This window comes from Phragmites australis, chromosome 15 (genome assembly GCF_958298935.1).
Source record: "Phragmites australis chromosome 15, lpPhrAust1.1, whole genome shotgun sequence".
Lineage (NCBI taxonomy): Eukaryota > Viridiplantae > Streptophyta > Magnoliopsida > Poales > Poaceae > Phragmites > Phragmites australis.
In genome coordinates, this window is record NC_084935.1 from 26,173,606 (window position 1) to 26,191,417 (window position 17,812).

The 17,812-nt window shown below is 45.2% G+C and overlaps 2 protein-coding genes across 2 annotated transcripts; both read left to right on the forward strand.

Moving 5' to 3' along the window:
- Positions 1-5,596: 5,596 nt before the first annotated feature.
- LOC133892884 (uncharacterized) lies at positions 5,597-9,782 on the forward strand. The gene is made up of 6 exons (XM_062333871.1): positions 5,597-6,045; positions 6,977-7,136; positions 7,680-7,856; positions 7,933-8,016; positions 8,891-8,972; positions 9,106-9,782. The coding sequence occupies exons 1-6, from the start codon at positions 5,684-5,686 to the stop codon at positions 9,540-9,542; spliced, it is 1,302 nt and encodes a 433-aa protein (XP_062189855.1). The 5' UTR covers positions 5,597-5,683; the 3' UTR covers positions 9,543-9,782.
- Positions 9,783-14,148: 4,366 nt separating this feature from the next.
- LOC133893180 (probable serine/threonine-protein kinase WNK3) lies at positions 14,149-16,975 on the forward strand. The gene is made up of 6 exons (XM_062334153.1): positions 14,149-14,503; positions 14,685-14,722; positions 14,871-15,098; positions 15,176-15,396; positions 15,483-15,640; positions 15,769-16,975. The coding sequence occupies exons 1-6, from the start codon at positions 14,399-14,401 to the stop codon at positions 16,666-16,668; spliced, it is 1,650 nt and encodes a 549-aa protein (XP_062190137.1). The 5' UTR covers positions 14,149-14,398; the 3' UTR covers positions 16,669-16,975.
- Positions 16,976-17,812: the final 837 nt, after the last annotated feature.

A 17,812-nucleotide genomic window follows, 5' to 3' on the forward strand; every position in this document is an offset into this window, starting at 1 on the left:
ATGAGATCATCGATGTAGGCCTCGACGTTGCGGCCAACCTGCGAATCAAGGGTGATGCGGATAGCGCGCTGGAAAGAAGAGCCAGCGTTGCGCAAACCAAAAGGCATTGACATATAGCAATAAGTCCCCACAAGGGTGGTGAAAGCAGTTTTTTCTTCATCCTCTACGGCCATGTGAATCTGGTGATAACCAGAGTTTGCATCTAAAAAACACAAAAGATCACATCCCGCGGTTGCATCTACAATTTGGTCTATACGGGGCAAAGGAAAAGGATCTTTGGGGCAAGCCTTGTTTAGATCGGTGTAGTCCACGCACATGCGGAGCTTACCGTTGGCCTTCGGGACGATAACTAGGTTCGCCAGCCACTCGGGGTGGAGGACTTCTCGGATAAATCCGGCGTCAAGGAGCTTGCTGACTTGCTCCCGGATGAATTCCTGGCGCTCAGGCGCCTGCCGCCGGACCTTTTGCTTCACCGGGCGTGCGTCCGGACGCACAGCCAAGTGGTGCTCGATCACCTCCCTAGGGATCCCGGGCATGTCGGACGGCTGCCATGCAATCACATCGGCGTTAGCCCGGAGGAAGGTGACAAGCGCGCTTTCCTATTTGCCGTCCAGGTCACCGCCGATTCGGATGACCTGGGAGGCATCTTCGCCCACCACGACCTCCTTCGTAGGAACGGAGGCATCGGCGGCGAGTCGGGGTTTGGATGAAGAGGGTCCCGGGCCCCCTGGACAGCCTTCGACCTCGGCCTGAGCTGAGACCAAGGCCAGGTATGACTGCTCGGCGCAGGAGACAGCACCACCGGCGTCAGCGGTCACGGAGATGGGGCCTGCTGGGCCCGGCATCTTGACCGTGAGGTACGCATAGTGCGTAGCCATCATGAACCTAGCGAGCGCCGGGCGCCCAAGGATGGCGTTGTAGGGGAGGGGGAGCTCCATGACGTCGAAGAGGTCGCTCTCCGTGCGGAAGTTATCCTGACTCCCGAAAGTCACGGGCAGCTCAACCTGCCCGAGGGGCAGGGAGTGCCCGGGTGTCACCCCGTAGAACGGAAGCGACGACTTTAGGCGCCTAGAGGGCACCTGCAGCTTCTCGAAGGCCTCCTTGGAGAGGAGGTTGAGGCCTGCGCCCCCGTCGATCAGCACCTGGCCGACCCTTACATTGCAGATGATGGGGGACACTACCAAGGGTAGTCGCCCCATGCCTGCAGTACTGGCGGGGTGATCGGCCATACCGAACGGGGGCGTAATACCCTACTCCTGTATGGATACTATAACTATCCTGAGGAAGTCCCTCAAGGATGTTGCTGGTTACAAGAATCTTGATCTATGTAAGAGCCTGGGGCTCCTTGTTCTTCGGCCTATCTCATGCTGCTCGCTTCTCGGCCGTGTTTCTCTTGTGCTGTGTTCTTGTCTATTCGTTGCCTCTCAACCGTCCTCTTCAGCTATGCTCTCTCTTGTCCTATTTCTTTTGTGCCGCCGGCTGCTTTAAGTATCCGGCGGCCGCAACGTGCCCCGAACGGGAGGGGGGCACGAGTTCCGAGACACCATAAATGGAAAGGGCGTCATAATTTCCTCTGGGCGAAGTGACCGGGGGTGGAAAATACGGCACACGCCCGGTCATCCGTCACAATAAATGCCCTTGCAACAGGCGCCGTGGAGAGGGCCCACCGGGCAGCCGCAGAGCGACCCGGCGTGCCCGCCCTGTCTTGTTCCCCTGCCACAGTAGCGCGGCAGACGGAACGCCTTGGTTCTTACGATGTTATCCTGAGACAAGCCGGATGGCACGGGACGGGACCCGTGCAATTAATAACCCCACGCCTCTCTGCCAGAACATGGCAGGAACTGACACTGAGCGCGGCGGGAGCAGTTGGAGGTGACAGGCCACGCACGCTCATTCAATGTGGCCTCGGGCCTTTGACTGGTTGACACCTCATCGGTGGGCCCCTCGGGGGCCTTTCTGGGTCGTCGGGGTACCGAGTGCTCGGGGGCACTGTTCACCTCCCCGAGCACTCTCTCCCGAGAACGCCCTTTCTTGTCCTCGGAGGACCGAGTGCTGGGGGGTACTGTCACCTCCCCCGAGCACTCTCTCCTGGGCACACTTGTACGGATCCTCGGGGAACCGAGTGCTCGGGGGCCGCTGCACGCAGCCCCAAGCACTCTCTCCCGGAACTTCCTTCGGTGAGTCCTCGGGATACTTGGGTGCCCAGGGGCCACTGTCGGCGGCCCAGGGCATGTTTCTCCCGGTTCTTAACTCTCCTGATCGTCGGGGGACTAGGGTGCTCGGGGGCTACCGTATACCTTCCCGAGCACTTTCTTCCCGAGCACTTTCTTCCCGGTACTTAGATTTCATGGATCATCTGGGAGCTGGGGTACTCAGGGGCCACTGACTGTGGCCCCAAGTGCCTTTCTCTCAGAACTTGATCTTTTCTCATCTTGCAGGAGAGACCCCGCGGGATGGCGCCATGTGGCGGATGGCTGGCCTGGCCTCGGGATTCGGGGACCCCCGGTTCCTGATACACCGACAGGTTTGGTTTTGAAAAATCATTTCCTGTTAAAACCCCCATGGTCGGAAGGTCATTACAAAAAGATCAAGATCCCTATAGACCTAGAGAAGAGGGGGAGGAAGTATTGGGACCGGAATTCCCATATTTAAGTGCAATAGGCGCGCTGATGTATCTGGCTAATTGCACCATGCCAGACATAGCGTTTGCAGTAAACCTACTTGCATGATACAGTGTAGAGCCCACTAAAAGGTATTGGAAGGGCTTGAAGGATATTCTGCGCTACTTGCAAGGTAGCAAAGATCTAGGCCTGTTCTACAGAAAGAATCAGGATCTAAGTCTGGTTGGATACGCAAATGTTGAGTACCTGTCAGACCCGCATACAGCGAAATCACAGACTGGCTATGTTTTCTTATGTGGTGGAACTGCAATATCCTGAAAATCATCGAAGCAAAGTCTTGTATCTAGTTCGACGAACCACTCAGAAATAATAGCTTTATATGAAGCCGCACGGGAATGCGCATGGCTTAGAAGAGTGATCAATCATATCCAGTAGTCATGTGGTTTGAATACTACTAACACCCCTACCATTATCTATGAAGATAATGCTGCATGTGTTGCACAAGTGCAGTCGGAATATGTGAAAAGCAACTTAACGAAACATATCAACCCCAAGTTCTTTTATGCTCATGAATTGCATAAAATGAATGAAATAAAGGTAATGCATATAAAGTCATGTGAAAATCTTGCAGATTTATTCACTAAATCTCTCCCTGGATCTAGTTTTGAAAGATGTGTCTGTGGCATTGGGATGATGATGCTTAGAGAGTTGCATATTTCAGGGGGAGAATTTTCACATATACCGATATTAAGAATTAAATTTTAGTCAAGAAGATTAAGTGTCCAAAGTTAATCATGAAGATTATATGAAGTATTTTGGGTGGATTGTACTCTTTTTCCCTTAGATGAGTTTTCTTGAAGTTTCTCATGTTAAGGTTTTTAACGAGGTAATTCGTGTAACCATATCGCGAGCTATATACTCTTTCTCCCAATTTTTCCCATTGGGTTTTTGGGGAGTTTTGATGAGACATATGCATTTCGCAAGAAGTGCACAAGGGGGAGTGTTAGGAAACCTGGAGTTTCATAACCGAATGTGGGCCTGTCTCGATCTCTTGAAAGATTCGATTCTATCTCTTAAGGGTTTTTGGCACTATATATACGGGACAACACACCTCATTGTAAACATAGATGAATAAAGAATAGACAGTTTTTCCCCTACGCTTGTGTCACCTTTTGCAATTGTTCTAGAGAAATTGCTAGACTATGCCCGGTAGTAACGGTTTCTCAACAGATTGATTCCTCTGCTAACTAATTGGCTTGGCCAGGTTTGACGGATAGGTGTGGGCCAAAAATAAACAGGTCGTTAAACCAAACAACCCAAGTTAATCCACGGTGGATAAAGATAAACATGCCTGTGCCATAGCTCGCCTGGCAACCTATGTCCCGAGCAGGGTTAACAAAATCATTTGAGATCCAGAAATTACTACTTGACAATTTTCCAAAATTCACAAATATCGTGAAAACTGCTCAAAATTCGGTGAGAATTCACTCAAATTCACTCGGTCAAATTTGTAAATCAGAAGCAAAAACTGACTGAATTGATGATTTGGTAACCGCTTGATTTGAGCTGAAAACCACTCGAATTCCATTGAAAATCGACCGTATTTTTCGCATTTCGTTTATGATAAAAAACTGCTCGAATTCAATCGAAAACCTCTCGGTTTTATCAAAAACCGTTCAAGTTCAAGAATAACAAAAAAAGCCCAATCTTATAAAATCGATAACTAATTCATCTGAGCTTCAAATCAAATAAAACAAATTTTGTTGGTTTCCTTGTAACATGATCTACATGATAAAAGTATTTAAACTCATAAAAAAGTTGTATATTTTCTGTGAGAAAATGTATTCGCTAAATCTGGTTAAATGCATAGTTAATTCTTTGCTAATCCAAAAATCACGAAACCAATTTTATTAGTCTTTTTACATGATCCTACGGTCCTATTTGGCATAGCTGAAATTTAAGGGTTTTTGTTGAAAACTATTTATAACTTTTAGTTTTTGGTTGTTGGCTTTTATGAGAATTTTTTAGGTTCTTAGCACACCAAAAACTAGAAAAATCACTCTTAATCAGCTTATTAGCTTTTAGTTTATTTCATTAAAAACCAGCTTTTCAGCTTTTTAAAACCAATAATAAGACAACCTATATGTTTCAGTTTTTATCTTATAAGAAACAGAAGTCAGCAATAAGCTGAAACAAATATGACCTATATCTTTTAAAAATACATGAACTCACAAAATAGTTATTGTAACATGCATAATTATGTAAATATATTGTAACTAGATTAATTCATAACTAACCTGTCACATCTCTAAAATTAGTGAAATCACTTTTATTAATTTACTTATACTATGTTTTATATAGGAAAAATAATGGTAGACATAAAAAATTTAATTGCAATGTTATTTATTAACATGTTCACTTTATGTTTATGAACTTTATAAAAAATTATGGAGAAATTAATAAGTAAAGTGAAACCAATTTTAAAGATATTTTTAAGATACGTCTTACATAAAAAATATGTCAGCACATAAAGCTTTTCCTTAACATGATGAGCTAAATCATCATATTCATACGATCCATTTTAGTATTTTTTTTTGTTTTTTTAAACTTTTTCTCCATAAAATATGATGTATCGACATTATTTTTGATTTTTTTTCATATAAGACCTTAGAATTGTCTCTAGTATTTTTAGATTTTTTTATAATTTTTAAAAATCTTTTAAATTCAAATTAAAAAATCAATCGATTTCTAAATACAAGACCGATCGAATTAGACGATATTCACGAATATCAAGTGATTTTCAACGATTTTTCAAACCCTCAACCGAGGCATATACGGCCCGCCCCTCACCTAATGACACGTGAGCCCACCTCACCAACCGTATATCCCCTCCTGCTGCCGCCGACAGGTGGGCCCACACTGGTCAGCATCACCGACGCCTCCTCCATAGAAGATTCCCCTCTCGGCTCGGGTCTCCTCTTTCCCTCTCCTCTATTTTTTTTGGGAGGAAAAAGAAATTGTGAAAGAGGGACGGAAGAAGCTTGGAGCCCTAGCGGCCAGCAATGGCGGGGTGGTGCGAGGAGGCGGTGGGGCTGCTGCGGCGGCCGGCGGTGGCAGAGATGGCGGTGGACGTGCTACTGTGCGCGGTGCCGATCTGGGCGGCGGTCATGATCGGGCTCGTCGTCGGCTGGTCCTGGCGCCCGCGCTGGACGGGGCTGCTCTTCCTCGGCTTCCGCAGCCGCCTCCGCATCCTCTGGGTGCCCCCCGGGCTCGGCGCTCGCCGGCTCTGGCTCGCCTGCACCGCGCTCTCCGCCTGCTCCGTCGCGCCCAGGCTGCTCTCCTCCGCCTTCCGCCGACGACGAGGCAAGAGCCAGGATAAAGTCTCCCCCGAGGATGAGGCCGCCGGGGATTGCGTTGATGGCAGGTGAGGAGGGTGTTGGGGTTGAATCTGTCTATGACTGCGGGCTGGCTGTGGGTTGGTGGTAGCATTTGCCTTGTTGAGGGTATCTGCTGTAGACAAGGCGTGCTCATCAGTTTGGAACTAAATTCAATGTTCCTTGCAATTTATTGTGCGATGACAAATGTCGGAAGTGGTTTAGGATATTTGATCATTTCTTATGTGAGATTATTGCATTTTAACTGAATTGATGATGGAGTAATAGAGTTGACAGGGTGAGATTGGACTGGAATGCGTTTCTGCATTTTGAATTGATGACATGTTGGTTGCAGCTGATCTGAGAGTGTATAGGTGCTAAATGATACAGTTTGTGGATTTATCGGATCGGTGAAAACTTGCCTGGTGTATTGTGGGGTTTTAATGATTGGTTAGATTTGTAAGACCATGCCCAACGGATTCCCTTCGCGACCCAGAATCCTTTCGCGAAGGGATTTTCCTTCCCTTCAGCGCTTCAATGGTTTTTCTTCACGGTTCCTTTCACGAAGGGATTCCCAAGGTCATTCCCTCTAGAACGGGATTCTCTCTCCTTTCCTTTTATGAATCTCTTCGAAGGAAAGCTGTTGGAGATGAGGGAAAATAAAGGGAATAGGAACATGTAAGAGAATTAGAAAGAGAACGAAATGAAAGGAAAATGGTTGGGGATGCTCTAAGAAGGATTTGCAACTTAAACTTAACTGCTGTTTGGGATTTATCATGACTTTGTTGGTTCTTGTTTTGCGATGTTTTAATTAATTAATTTGTTATTTTGTTACAATAGATACAAATAGCACAAAAACACACAACTCGTGCTTTCCACATATGAATGCAATAGGAAGTCCCATCTTGTAAAATAAAAAATTCTGATTTAGCTTTCTGCAATGAAAAATTTGTTAAGTTCATTATTTTTCTTGAATGGTAGGACAATTTTTGATGGGGAGCATGATATTGTCACTGAGAAGGACCTAGAACATCTCCTGCAACTTTTAGATAACAAGGAGAGTGGGGATACAACATGGCAGCATTTGATGGAGCGCACAGCTTCCAACATGACCTACAAGGCCTGGAGGCGTGAGCCTGAGGTTAGTTTTGCCAGTGGGGTTGTAAGATTTTATAAAAGGTTACAGGCACCACAAAATGAGAGGTGGTGTATAAACAAATTGGTTTCTAAATGTAAAGGATAATTCTAGGTGTTAAATAAATAGACGAAGGATGAGGATTTTAATTTTAAAAATCAAGTCATGTCCTTTCCCTCATGCTAATATTATCAGTTCATTGGCCTTCAGCATTATACACACTGTCAATCTGTTTATTAGTTTCTGTTAGATTCTAGCTACTTCTGTACTGAATCTGCATGATCTGAAAGAAAAGCAGATGGAGAACATAGTATATTGTAAAATGATTGAGGAACCAAGAAGTAGAATGAGAGGTGGTGTATTAGCTTTTGAACACAAACAAGAACTCCAAGACTACATAATTTGATCACCTTTATTTTTTTTTTTGGTTACTGAACCTACATAATTTGACATAAAAATTAGAAAATTACAGTAAAATCTGTATCATGACTAAATGTTTTATCATATAGCTTTGTATACATCTACTAAGTTTATTCTTAAATCTCTTAGGTGGGACCTATAATGTATTGCAGCCGCACCATTTTTGAGGATGCTACTCCTGAACTGGTTAGAGATTTCTTCTGGGATGGTGATTTTCGTCTAAAGTGGGATCCCATGCTTGCATACTCTAAAACTTTGGATGAGTTCTCTCAGAATGGAACCACGATTGTCCACTGGATAAAAAAGGTTTGGCTAGCTTCTGTTGTGCCTTGTGTACCTTCATGTTGAACTTCACAATACCAACATGTTGTTTGCTTTCCAGTTCCCATTCTTTTGCAGTGACCGTGAATACATCTTTGGAGGGCGCATATGGGAATTTGGGAAGACTTACTATTGTGTTACAAAGGTATATATATGCAAAAAGCTTTTCTGAATAGATACTTTTACTCATGTGATTTTATGTTCCCTCCATTATCTACTCTATTAAATATATATATAGGCTTGTTCTTCACTTCTGTACTGTTTCAGCTTAGAAAGTTTTCAGCAGCAGTTTGTAATTGATCTAGACCCAATATAAACACCCCCTTTCCCAAAGAATGATAGTTATGATATTTTTTTTTTCGATCCACAAAACATGAAAACAGTAATAATCTTTTCCCAAAGGTAGGGGTTCAGATATTAAACCATTTTATGATCTGTCAGCATGATGCCTGTTGAAGTTATTATATATCAGCATTTTTTTATAACTAAACTGCTTTCATAATTTCGTCAGCATCTTTTGTGAGATATCAGGTTACAAGGTTTCTAGGTCTAGGAAGAGATGAATATTCCTTAATGGCAATGTTCTTTTTTTTTTTGGTATGTGATAGACTAATAGGAAACAAAAGATGGGCTTGTATCACATGAATAGAACATTTCACTTGGTCATCTACTTCTTAGAGTAGCTGATTGGAGCGCATACCCTATAGTATTGAAGGCATAGAAAATCTAACTGATGCGAGTCAAAGATTGAACCAACATACTGGCAAGTGACAAACATCTTATTTTTAACTATTATTAGAGAATTCTCACACACATCTTGCTGGGATCAAACCCTCGCCCTCTGCTCATAGAGCCAAGCACCTCCTTGTCTAACATGCTTGCGTAATCAGGAGAAGCTTCACAGTGATTTTAATATGTTAGTACTACTGTCTGTAGAAAATGTTCATCAACAGCCTATCCTATGTAAGGGCATATATGTTTGTTGTGACTTGTGAGTGCTCAACAACCTCCATTTGCAGGGCGTTCCTTATCCATCTTTGCCCAAGAAAGAAAAACCAAGGCGTGTGGAGTTGTACTTTTCAAGTTGGCGCATCAGAGCTGGTAACTCTTTTTCGTACTATCATTATGGCACCTTGAATTGTGTTCATTCTGAATGCTGCAAGTTTTCAATGATGCATGAATGCAAATGCTCAAACCTTGATGCTTTATTCATATATCTGTTTGTGAAATGCAGTTCAATCGCCCAAACAAGATGGCCAGCAATCCGCTTGTGAAGTGACTTTGGTTCACTATGAGGATATGGGCATACCAAAAGATGTTGCCAAGGTTGGTGTTCGGCACGGCATGTGGGGTGCTGTAAAGAAGCTGCAGTCCGGGTTTAGAGCCTATCAGCAAATGAGAAAAACAGAGAACACCCTGTCGCACAGCACCATCATGGCTCGAGTGACCACCAAGATATCCATTGCTGGCTCAAATGGTCTCCTGGATCAAGAACTCTCCAGAGCAGATAAATTCAGTGATGAAGATGACAGCTCCAGGTCAGTTCAACATGGTTTCGACTGGAAATGGGTGATGGTTGGTGGTGCAGTGGCCGCGGTTTTTGTGCTCAACACCGGCCTGGTCGGAAAGGTCCTCTTACTTGGGGCAGCAAGAAGGCAGGCAAAGAAGTGATGTCACGGGCACCTTTCAGCCTCCGCAGAAGGCTCAGATCGTAGCTGCAACCGTACAGGCGAAACATGATAAGAAATGGATGTGGTTCGACGGGAGGAAGATAATTTACAGTGCGTAATTTTGGATCGTGCGTTTATGCAGTAGTTCACGTGTTTGTTACCATAACAGATTCCGTGGTATCAGGAATCGCTGGCTAATGTATCTGGAGATCTAAGAGGTTATTAAAAGATTTTGCTATTATATTGCATGTTTTCAGCCTTCTATATTCAAACCTATTTGAGAAAATCCCTGACACTGCATAAATCTGTACCCCTCGTTGTGAGGCTGGTGTAAGAAGATTGCTCACATATGTAAGCTGAAGATGCACCGCGTAATTCATGGGTCACTGCAGGCCTTAGGCCTTGTTTGGAAGCAGACAAGGCCTTGTTTGAAAGCATCCCAGACAAGGCCTGCTTCCAAACATGCCCTAAGCCGAGTTAAACACTGTTTTCCTTCAAAACAAAAGGAAAAGTTAAACAATGTCTAGGAGCTGTCATCCCTGTCAACAGATACCGTCATTTGAATCTCGCGAAGGGAAAAACTAACAAATGTCTAATGAATTATCACAAAATTAGAAGTATACCATCATAAAAGTAACTATATTAAAAATTACTATCGGTGTGAGGACAACATGTGGACTTAAGATCACCGGTGGTATTTTCTAACTTTTATGATTTGCGATGGTATCTAGTAAATTACCCCATGAATTATCGTCATGCGCTATAGTCCTTTTTTTGGTAGAAAATTGCACCATAGGCCTCTAAATTTGTACCATTCTCACACCTAAGTCCTAAAACTTGCAATTTATTTTTCTAGTTATAGTGAATGACCCTATTAGGCTATATATATGATTTTAGTGATTAATGTTAATATAGCTAATGAGACTAATATGATTATCAAGTATATATGTTAATAGGTCTCATAGATATAATACATGAAGAAGTCATCGAAGCTGTAACAAATTTCGGACTAAATTGGACAAGTCTCAAGAAAATAACTACACCGGATGGTCCGGTGCTCAAGACATTGTACACACCGGAGTATTCCTCATGGGTGTGTTATACTCACCGGATGGTCCGATGATTAGAGTGCTACACACCAGATGCCTACACAGAAGTATTTTACAGAAGCTGTGCAAATAAGGGAAGGAAAGATTTCAACTCACCGAATAGTCCGGTGATGAAGAAGTTAACATACCGGATGTTTTTCACCAAGATATCAAAACCTCAGTAGAAGATGAAGGTCAACACACCGAAAGGTTCGGTGATTAGAGGGTCTACATATCGGACTAATGCACAGAGAGAAGTGGCTCGGTTGGCTCAAGACAACTCACTGGATAGTCCGATGATAAAGTTGCAGTTACACTGAAATATCCGGTGTTCACAATGGTTCTGAGTGAGATTCTAACGGCTAGTTTATGAGGTTGTACAAACCGGATGTTCCGGTACTTGTATCATTGTAACTGCCAGAATATCCGGTGTTCATAGTAAAGTTGAGCTGTTGGAGCAATGACTAGCCCACAAGGTTGAAGATATAAATACTCACCTACTCGGCCATTTGAAGGTGCTGGAGTCTAGATAAGTCCATATACATTTGAGAAGACATCCAAGCCATCAAAGTGCTAAAAGTGATCATCTAAGGTGATTAAGCACAAGATTAGAGAGTGATTAGTACTTATAGGTCTAGAGAGAAGTGTTGCTAGGTGCTATAACCTAGAGAATAGATAAAGGAGTGATATAACATTATACTGAGAGGTACACCGACGTCTTGGAGTCTTGGTGACTCGTTGACACCTTGAGCTTTGGTGGCTAAGCTTGTCAACCCTCCGACTTAGTATGAAGTGGCGGCAAGAAGCATGTACGGGGACACGGAGGCCTTTGCCTTGGTGGCTAAAACTCCGAAGTGAAGACGGAATACAAGTGATCGGAAGATAGGTTAGTGGTGAGATATTGCCTTGATGGCTCATCGTGCTTGGGGCCTTACCTTGATTGCTTAGGAGCTCAAGAGTAGTGACGGAAGAGTCTTGGCGATCAGGAGTATATCCTTTGTTAAGCTCCAACATGGACTAGGGGTGGCTTGCGTGCCACCGATACCACGGGATAAAAATCCCTTATACTGAGTTTGCTCTTTCTACCTTATTTACGTTTCCGCATTTACATACTTACAATTTACCCTCCTAGAATAGGTTGTAAACCTTTTGAATGTTAGAGTAGATACACTAGATAAATCTAGAGTACATTTAAATATAAATTGATATAGGTTTATCTTATGAAGTTTTTAGAGCCATTAGTTTTTTTAAGTGTCCTAATTTACCCTGCCCTCTTAGGATGTCACCGTTCCTCACACTAGCCCCTTATTTGCACAGTTGTCTCAGCTAGATCCCTCCGCGTACAGTTTACTTCCTCACACTTCCTAAATTTCAGATGCCTGAAAATTAGGAAGTGTTTCATACGACGAATTAGCGACGGCGGGGTTAAGATTCTGGTTCCCGGCAGTGAATTCTGGCGGAGGAAGCTCTGGGGGAGGTAGGCTGGCCCGGAGAAGGAGACGGGCTCTAGGGAGGGGCGGCGGGTCCTGCTGTCGGCCGCGGGTGGCAGAGGACGACCGGTGGGCGGGACCGAGGCAGGAGCGGGAAATGAGATGTTAGCGAGGGAGGGATGACGGCTGCGGATGCAACGATGGGTCCGTCACCGGAGGAGGATGGCAGGCGTCGGGCGCGGGCGGCATGAGGTTGAAGACGACTGTGAGCCATTAGATACCCATCCAAATGCTCACAGTCGTCGCCTGAAAAATAAATAAATAAATCAGGCATCTAAAAAACACATCCTCTTACTTCCTCGACACCTTGAACTAGCGCAATTGTTTTCTCTCTCTCGAAAGGGCGGCAAGGGCAGTACCGATATTTTTTATAGAAGAAGAGAATCGACCTAGTTTACGAGGAAAAACGGGTCTAAAAACCTCACAACTGCGCGGTTTAAAAGAAAGTCATCAGACAACCCCGAGATGACAACACAAACTCAACTCAAATAGATAACGTCCACACCAAATGGCACAACCAGACAACAGATAAGTCCAACCCAACTTAACTCGCGCGCTAACCAACCAAATAACTGACTCCCATACAACTTGGTCAGCGGAGCCCTACTCTCACACTGCACCTCTCTGTCACACAAGTCAGCAACGCGTCGCTTCGGAGGAGTGTGCATTGGAACAAAACGTTATTGTGAAGCACCAATCAAGAATGAAGAGGCGGCATGAATCGATGACGTAGGGGTAAAACCTATAGAAGAAGCGCTAGTCCAAAGCGAAACCAACGAAGCCACCATTAAGCCAAGGACACTGTGGTGTGATAAGTGGACCTCCAGGGCGACACGTTCAAGGAGGATACGACGTCGAGTCGCCGCCATCACCCGTCAAGTTGCCCGAACTAGGTTTTCACTTGGAAGTTCTAGGGGAGGGGAGTGGAGAGATGCCAAGATAATGTCTCTAAAGAGGAGAACGATGCTCGAGGAGATCGCCGTTATCGATACTGGCAAAAAATCAGGAGGTAGATGAGATAACCAGACAAGTTTAGAGACCTATGGTTGTTTCTTTATGACATTTCATGTACGAAGCAAAATAGAAAGTGATCAATATAGATTATAAAAGTTGAAAAATACTATCAGTGTAAGGATGACATATAGGACTTGATCCCTTTTGTTTTCCTCACAGCCAATAATTTTTTTTAATATAAACACTTTTATGATGGTATGTATCTAATTTTACCAATATATTATCCTTAGCCGTCAGGTACTCGGGTCAATTTTCATAATTCCTGCCGTCACCGTGATTACTATGCCCATGAACAAACAGAAAGAAACGGAGCCAACATCTGGACTTTTTCTTCACGTTTTGCCACGAAGACAAGCATATTATTTGTTGGAATGACCTTGGTTGCTCAACCGTGTCAAAAGGCAAACCTGAACAGGTGTTCTATCTTGCCATCTTACGAGTCTACATGCACAGGAGAGCCTTGGTAGACCCAAAAATCTACTCACGGATGTAACAAATCTTTACCCTTTGGTAAATAAAAAACTGAATTTGTGTGCAGCTGACCATGGAAATCTACTCCCAAGCTTATTATATAACTGATCCGATCACAGTTAGATTCCCCCTGTCCTAATTCCTCAGCTCCAGGATTCTACGCCCGGCGCCGACCATCTTACCATCTTCATCTTCAGAGGGTCCAAGCCAATCTTCTTCCTAGGTAGCGCCGCGGCGCCTCTGCCTCCACAAATCATAAGTACTCCATTCAATCCAAAATAAATGTTGTTTTGAGTTGTGTATAGTCAACTATTTTAAAATTTGGTTACAAATTAATTTTCATCTATTGAGTTTGATACTTGAAAATACTTTTATAACATAATAGCAAAGTTGTATGTAGTCAACTATTTTATATTTTTACTATATTTAATTGATATATTAAAACAAAAGATAGTAGTTAAAATTAGAGAGTACTAATCATTTTGGCCTGTATCAATATCTAAAATGATATTTATTGCAGAAGAAGAGAGTACTGATCATCTTACCCAAGATATACTCATATATTTAAGCCGAGCAACTCTCCTGCCCTCGAGATCCCACACTGCATGCCACGCAGCCTCTTTCTCACCTGTACGAGAGAGAGAGAGAGAGAGAGAGAGAGATTTGAGGTTCATGCATGCATAGTTGGGAGGAGCTGGAATAAATGCAGGAAATGTTTGAGCAAGTGAGGCTATGGTTATTTGCTTGTGTGTGATCTGAAGGTGGAGGTGCAGCGAAGTGCAGTGCGGCAGAGGATGATGGGAGCTCTGCATGTGCAGAGCAATGGTGATGATGGTGGTGACAGGTTCTTCCCTGACCTTGGGTATGCAGAGGTTGATCATTCAGGGAGATATGGCAGGGTAAGCTGAGATGTTCTTCTTCTTCTTCTTCGCCATCAGTTCAATCATCTTCTCATCCTCGTCGTCTTTGTCATGATCCTGGCATACTGCCTTGGTCGTTCTTGATCAGTTCATCTTCTTCACCAAACTCTCATACTGTTCTTTCGTTTTTTGCTCTCCTCCCCTGTTTGCGCTACTGCAGTACGATGAGATTCTTGGCAAGGGCTCCTCAAAGACTGTGTAAGATTATCACAACTCCTCTTTGATGTTAAATTTGATCTCTTTGAGCCTTTCCTCCGATCCAAACTACTAGTAGTTAGCATCGATGTTTGGTTGTGTGATTGATTTCTTCTTCTCTTTTCTTGTGCGTGTTGATGGTCGTGATCAGGTACAGGGGGTTCGATGAGCACCGGGGCATGGAGGTGGCGTGGAACCAGGTGCAGCTGCACGACTTCCTGCGTAGCCCCGGCGAGCTGGAGCGCCTCTACAGTGAGATCCACCTGCTCAAGTCCCTCCGCCACCGCGCCGTCATGCGCCTCCACGCCTCCTGGGTCGACGCCCCACGCCGTGCCGTCAACTTCGTCACCGAGCTCTTCACCTCCGGCACACTCCGGCAGTAAGCTCGCCTAGCTTATCGACCGTGCGTTTCTTGGTTTGATCGCGGTGGTGCCAATGGCGGGTGCGGCATGACAGGTACCGGCAGAAGCACCGGAGAGTCAGCGCGGCGGCGATCAAGCACTGGTGCCGGCAAATCCTGGAAGGCCTCGCGTACCTGCACAGCCACGGCATCATCCACCGGGACCTCAAGTGCGATAACATCTTCGTCAACGGCAGCCAGGGCCAGGTCAAGATCGGCGACCTCGGCCTCGCCGCCGTCCGCCGCCGCACCTCGCCCCACGCCGCCCACTGCGTAGGTAGGTAACCAACCTACGAGCTTATGCCTTTTAGGTGAAATCTTTCTGATGGCCGGAGGTGTGTTCTTGCGCTCGGCGGCCTGCAGGCACGCCGGAGTTCATGGCGCCGGAGGTGTACGCGGAGGCATACGACGAGCTCGCCGACGTCTACTCCTTCGGCATGTGCGTCCTAGAGATGTTCACCCTCGAGTACCCCTACAGCGAGTGCGCACACCCCGTGCAAATCTACAAGAAAGTCACCTCCGTACGATCTTTGCCTGTGTGATTGATTTCTGATTCGAGTTCTTCGATTAACATTTCTGAATCTTTTTCTTTGTTTGATCGATCGATTGATCATAGATTCATAGTAGCGTTTATGCTGCCTCTGGTCAGGGTATAAAGCCGGCGGCTTTGCACAAGGTGAAAGATCCCGCGGTGCGGCGGTTCATCGACAAGTGCTTGGCGCCGGCGTCGCGGCGGCCAACAGCGATCGAGCTGCTCAACGATCTTTTCCTGCAGATTGAAGACGATTGCTTCTGTTATGGAGTTGGGGACTACAGAGCGATGTACAATTACCTGCACCAGCCTGATTGCCTGGACCACCACCATGCCGGCAGCAACGGCTCCACGGCGAGCAACGGGGTGTCCAATGGCGGTGCCGTCGTCAAAGACGGCGACAGATGGGATTCCGAGGATGATGAAGGGAGCATGTTCCATGGCATCGACCAGTTGTTCAATGAGCATGAAGATGAGCACATTGCTGGTGTGTACATCACAATCAAGGGGAAGATAATGGGGGATGGGAGCATCTTCCTCCGGCTGCGCATCGCCGACAAAGGCCGCACAGGTGATGACACAGGGCGAGTCCGAAACATCCACTTCCCGTTCGACGTCGAGGCCGACACCGCGCTGAGCGTCGCCACCGAGATGGTTGCGGAGCTGGACATCACCGACCACGAGGTGACCCGCATCGCCGAGATGATCGACGGCGAGGTCGGTGCGCTGCTGCCACACTGGAGGCCAGGTCCTGGCATGGACGACGACGACGGCGGCGGCGGCGGCAACGCCGATGCTCCGGACGCGTCAGGCGCTAGCTATTGCCAGAACTGCCGGTCCAGCGCGTCCTCCAGCGGCTCGCTCGACGACTACATGTCGGCGGCGGCGCGGCGTGGCTGCCGGTGCGCGGAGCTGCACGGCCGGTTCGAGGAGATCACGTTCCAAGCTGACGGGGAGCAGGTGCAATTCCAGGGTTCAGGGTGCAGCTCCGACGATGGAGGCGGCCGGCCAGGCTGAGCAGTGCGCCAAAGACAAGGAGCTCATGGACATGCATGGTCTGGTACAGAATGGTATTACTGAATGAATGTTCAGAACAGCCTTGATTTGCTTTCCTCACAGGAGCAATCCTGTTTTTTTCCTGATCGCTATGATCAAAGCAAGATCGAGCAAGTCATCCGACGTCGATACGGACCGAATTTTCGCGTGTCGGTATGGGATCAGAGCACCGATCAGCTTGCTGATAGGAAAAAAATTGCGCTTGCACTTCTTTTTAAGTTACGAATCTCAAAAGGCATATAATTTGAACAGACAAGTGGTTCACTAACCTGAATCTAGCCTTTTCACTCTAAACAAGTTCTGCAAAGTTTTAAAAAATAAATAGATGAAAAAATAATCAGGACAGTTGCATATTTCAATCATTCATTCATGATCCTATTCAGTGTTCCCAAAACGCAACATGGAGAGTGACATGCTTAGCTGAGATGCAGCAAGGCAAAGGTGTATTTGGCTGAAATTTTTCCTGAGCTGACATATGAAATATGGCAAGTTGGTATGTACCTTTATGTACTAAATTAGGCAGGAATAGTTAGAGAAACAAGAAGTTATCCAAGCTGCATCCCAAGAGCAAATCTGGAATTGAACTCTTCCCTGCACAGCCTAGTGGAATGGAGCCTAGAAATATGATAAGTACATCCATGCCAAGTTGATGTGCATTCAGGTAAAGATATCAACCATGCAAAGTTCCACATTGCCAGTTTTTGGAGAGAGGTATCCACTGACTGATGCTTTTTATCACACAATTCCAATTTGTTCAGTTGGAAGCTCAATAATGCACAAAGGGATATATTATTATTTCATCATTTGTACAAAAAAAGATGGTCAACATGAACATGACGAATTTCGATGGAGCTTAACTCAGTCCGAAATATTTTCCATCAACTCCTTTTATAAGGTTCTTGTGCGAGGTGACGAACCAATCTTAAACAACCCAATATGAAAGCTTAAATTACCGTTAAAAATAAAGATTTTTCTCTGATACCTTCAGAAAGGATTTCTTTTAACAAAAGATAACCTGATTAAAAGATAATACGTAGGGAATCATAATTATTGCTTTTGTTAAAAAATGAGACAATTAAGCACCTCTTTTATGATTATCGTTTCG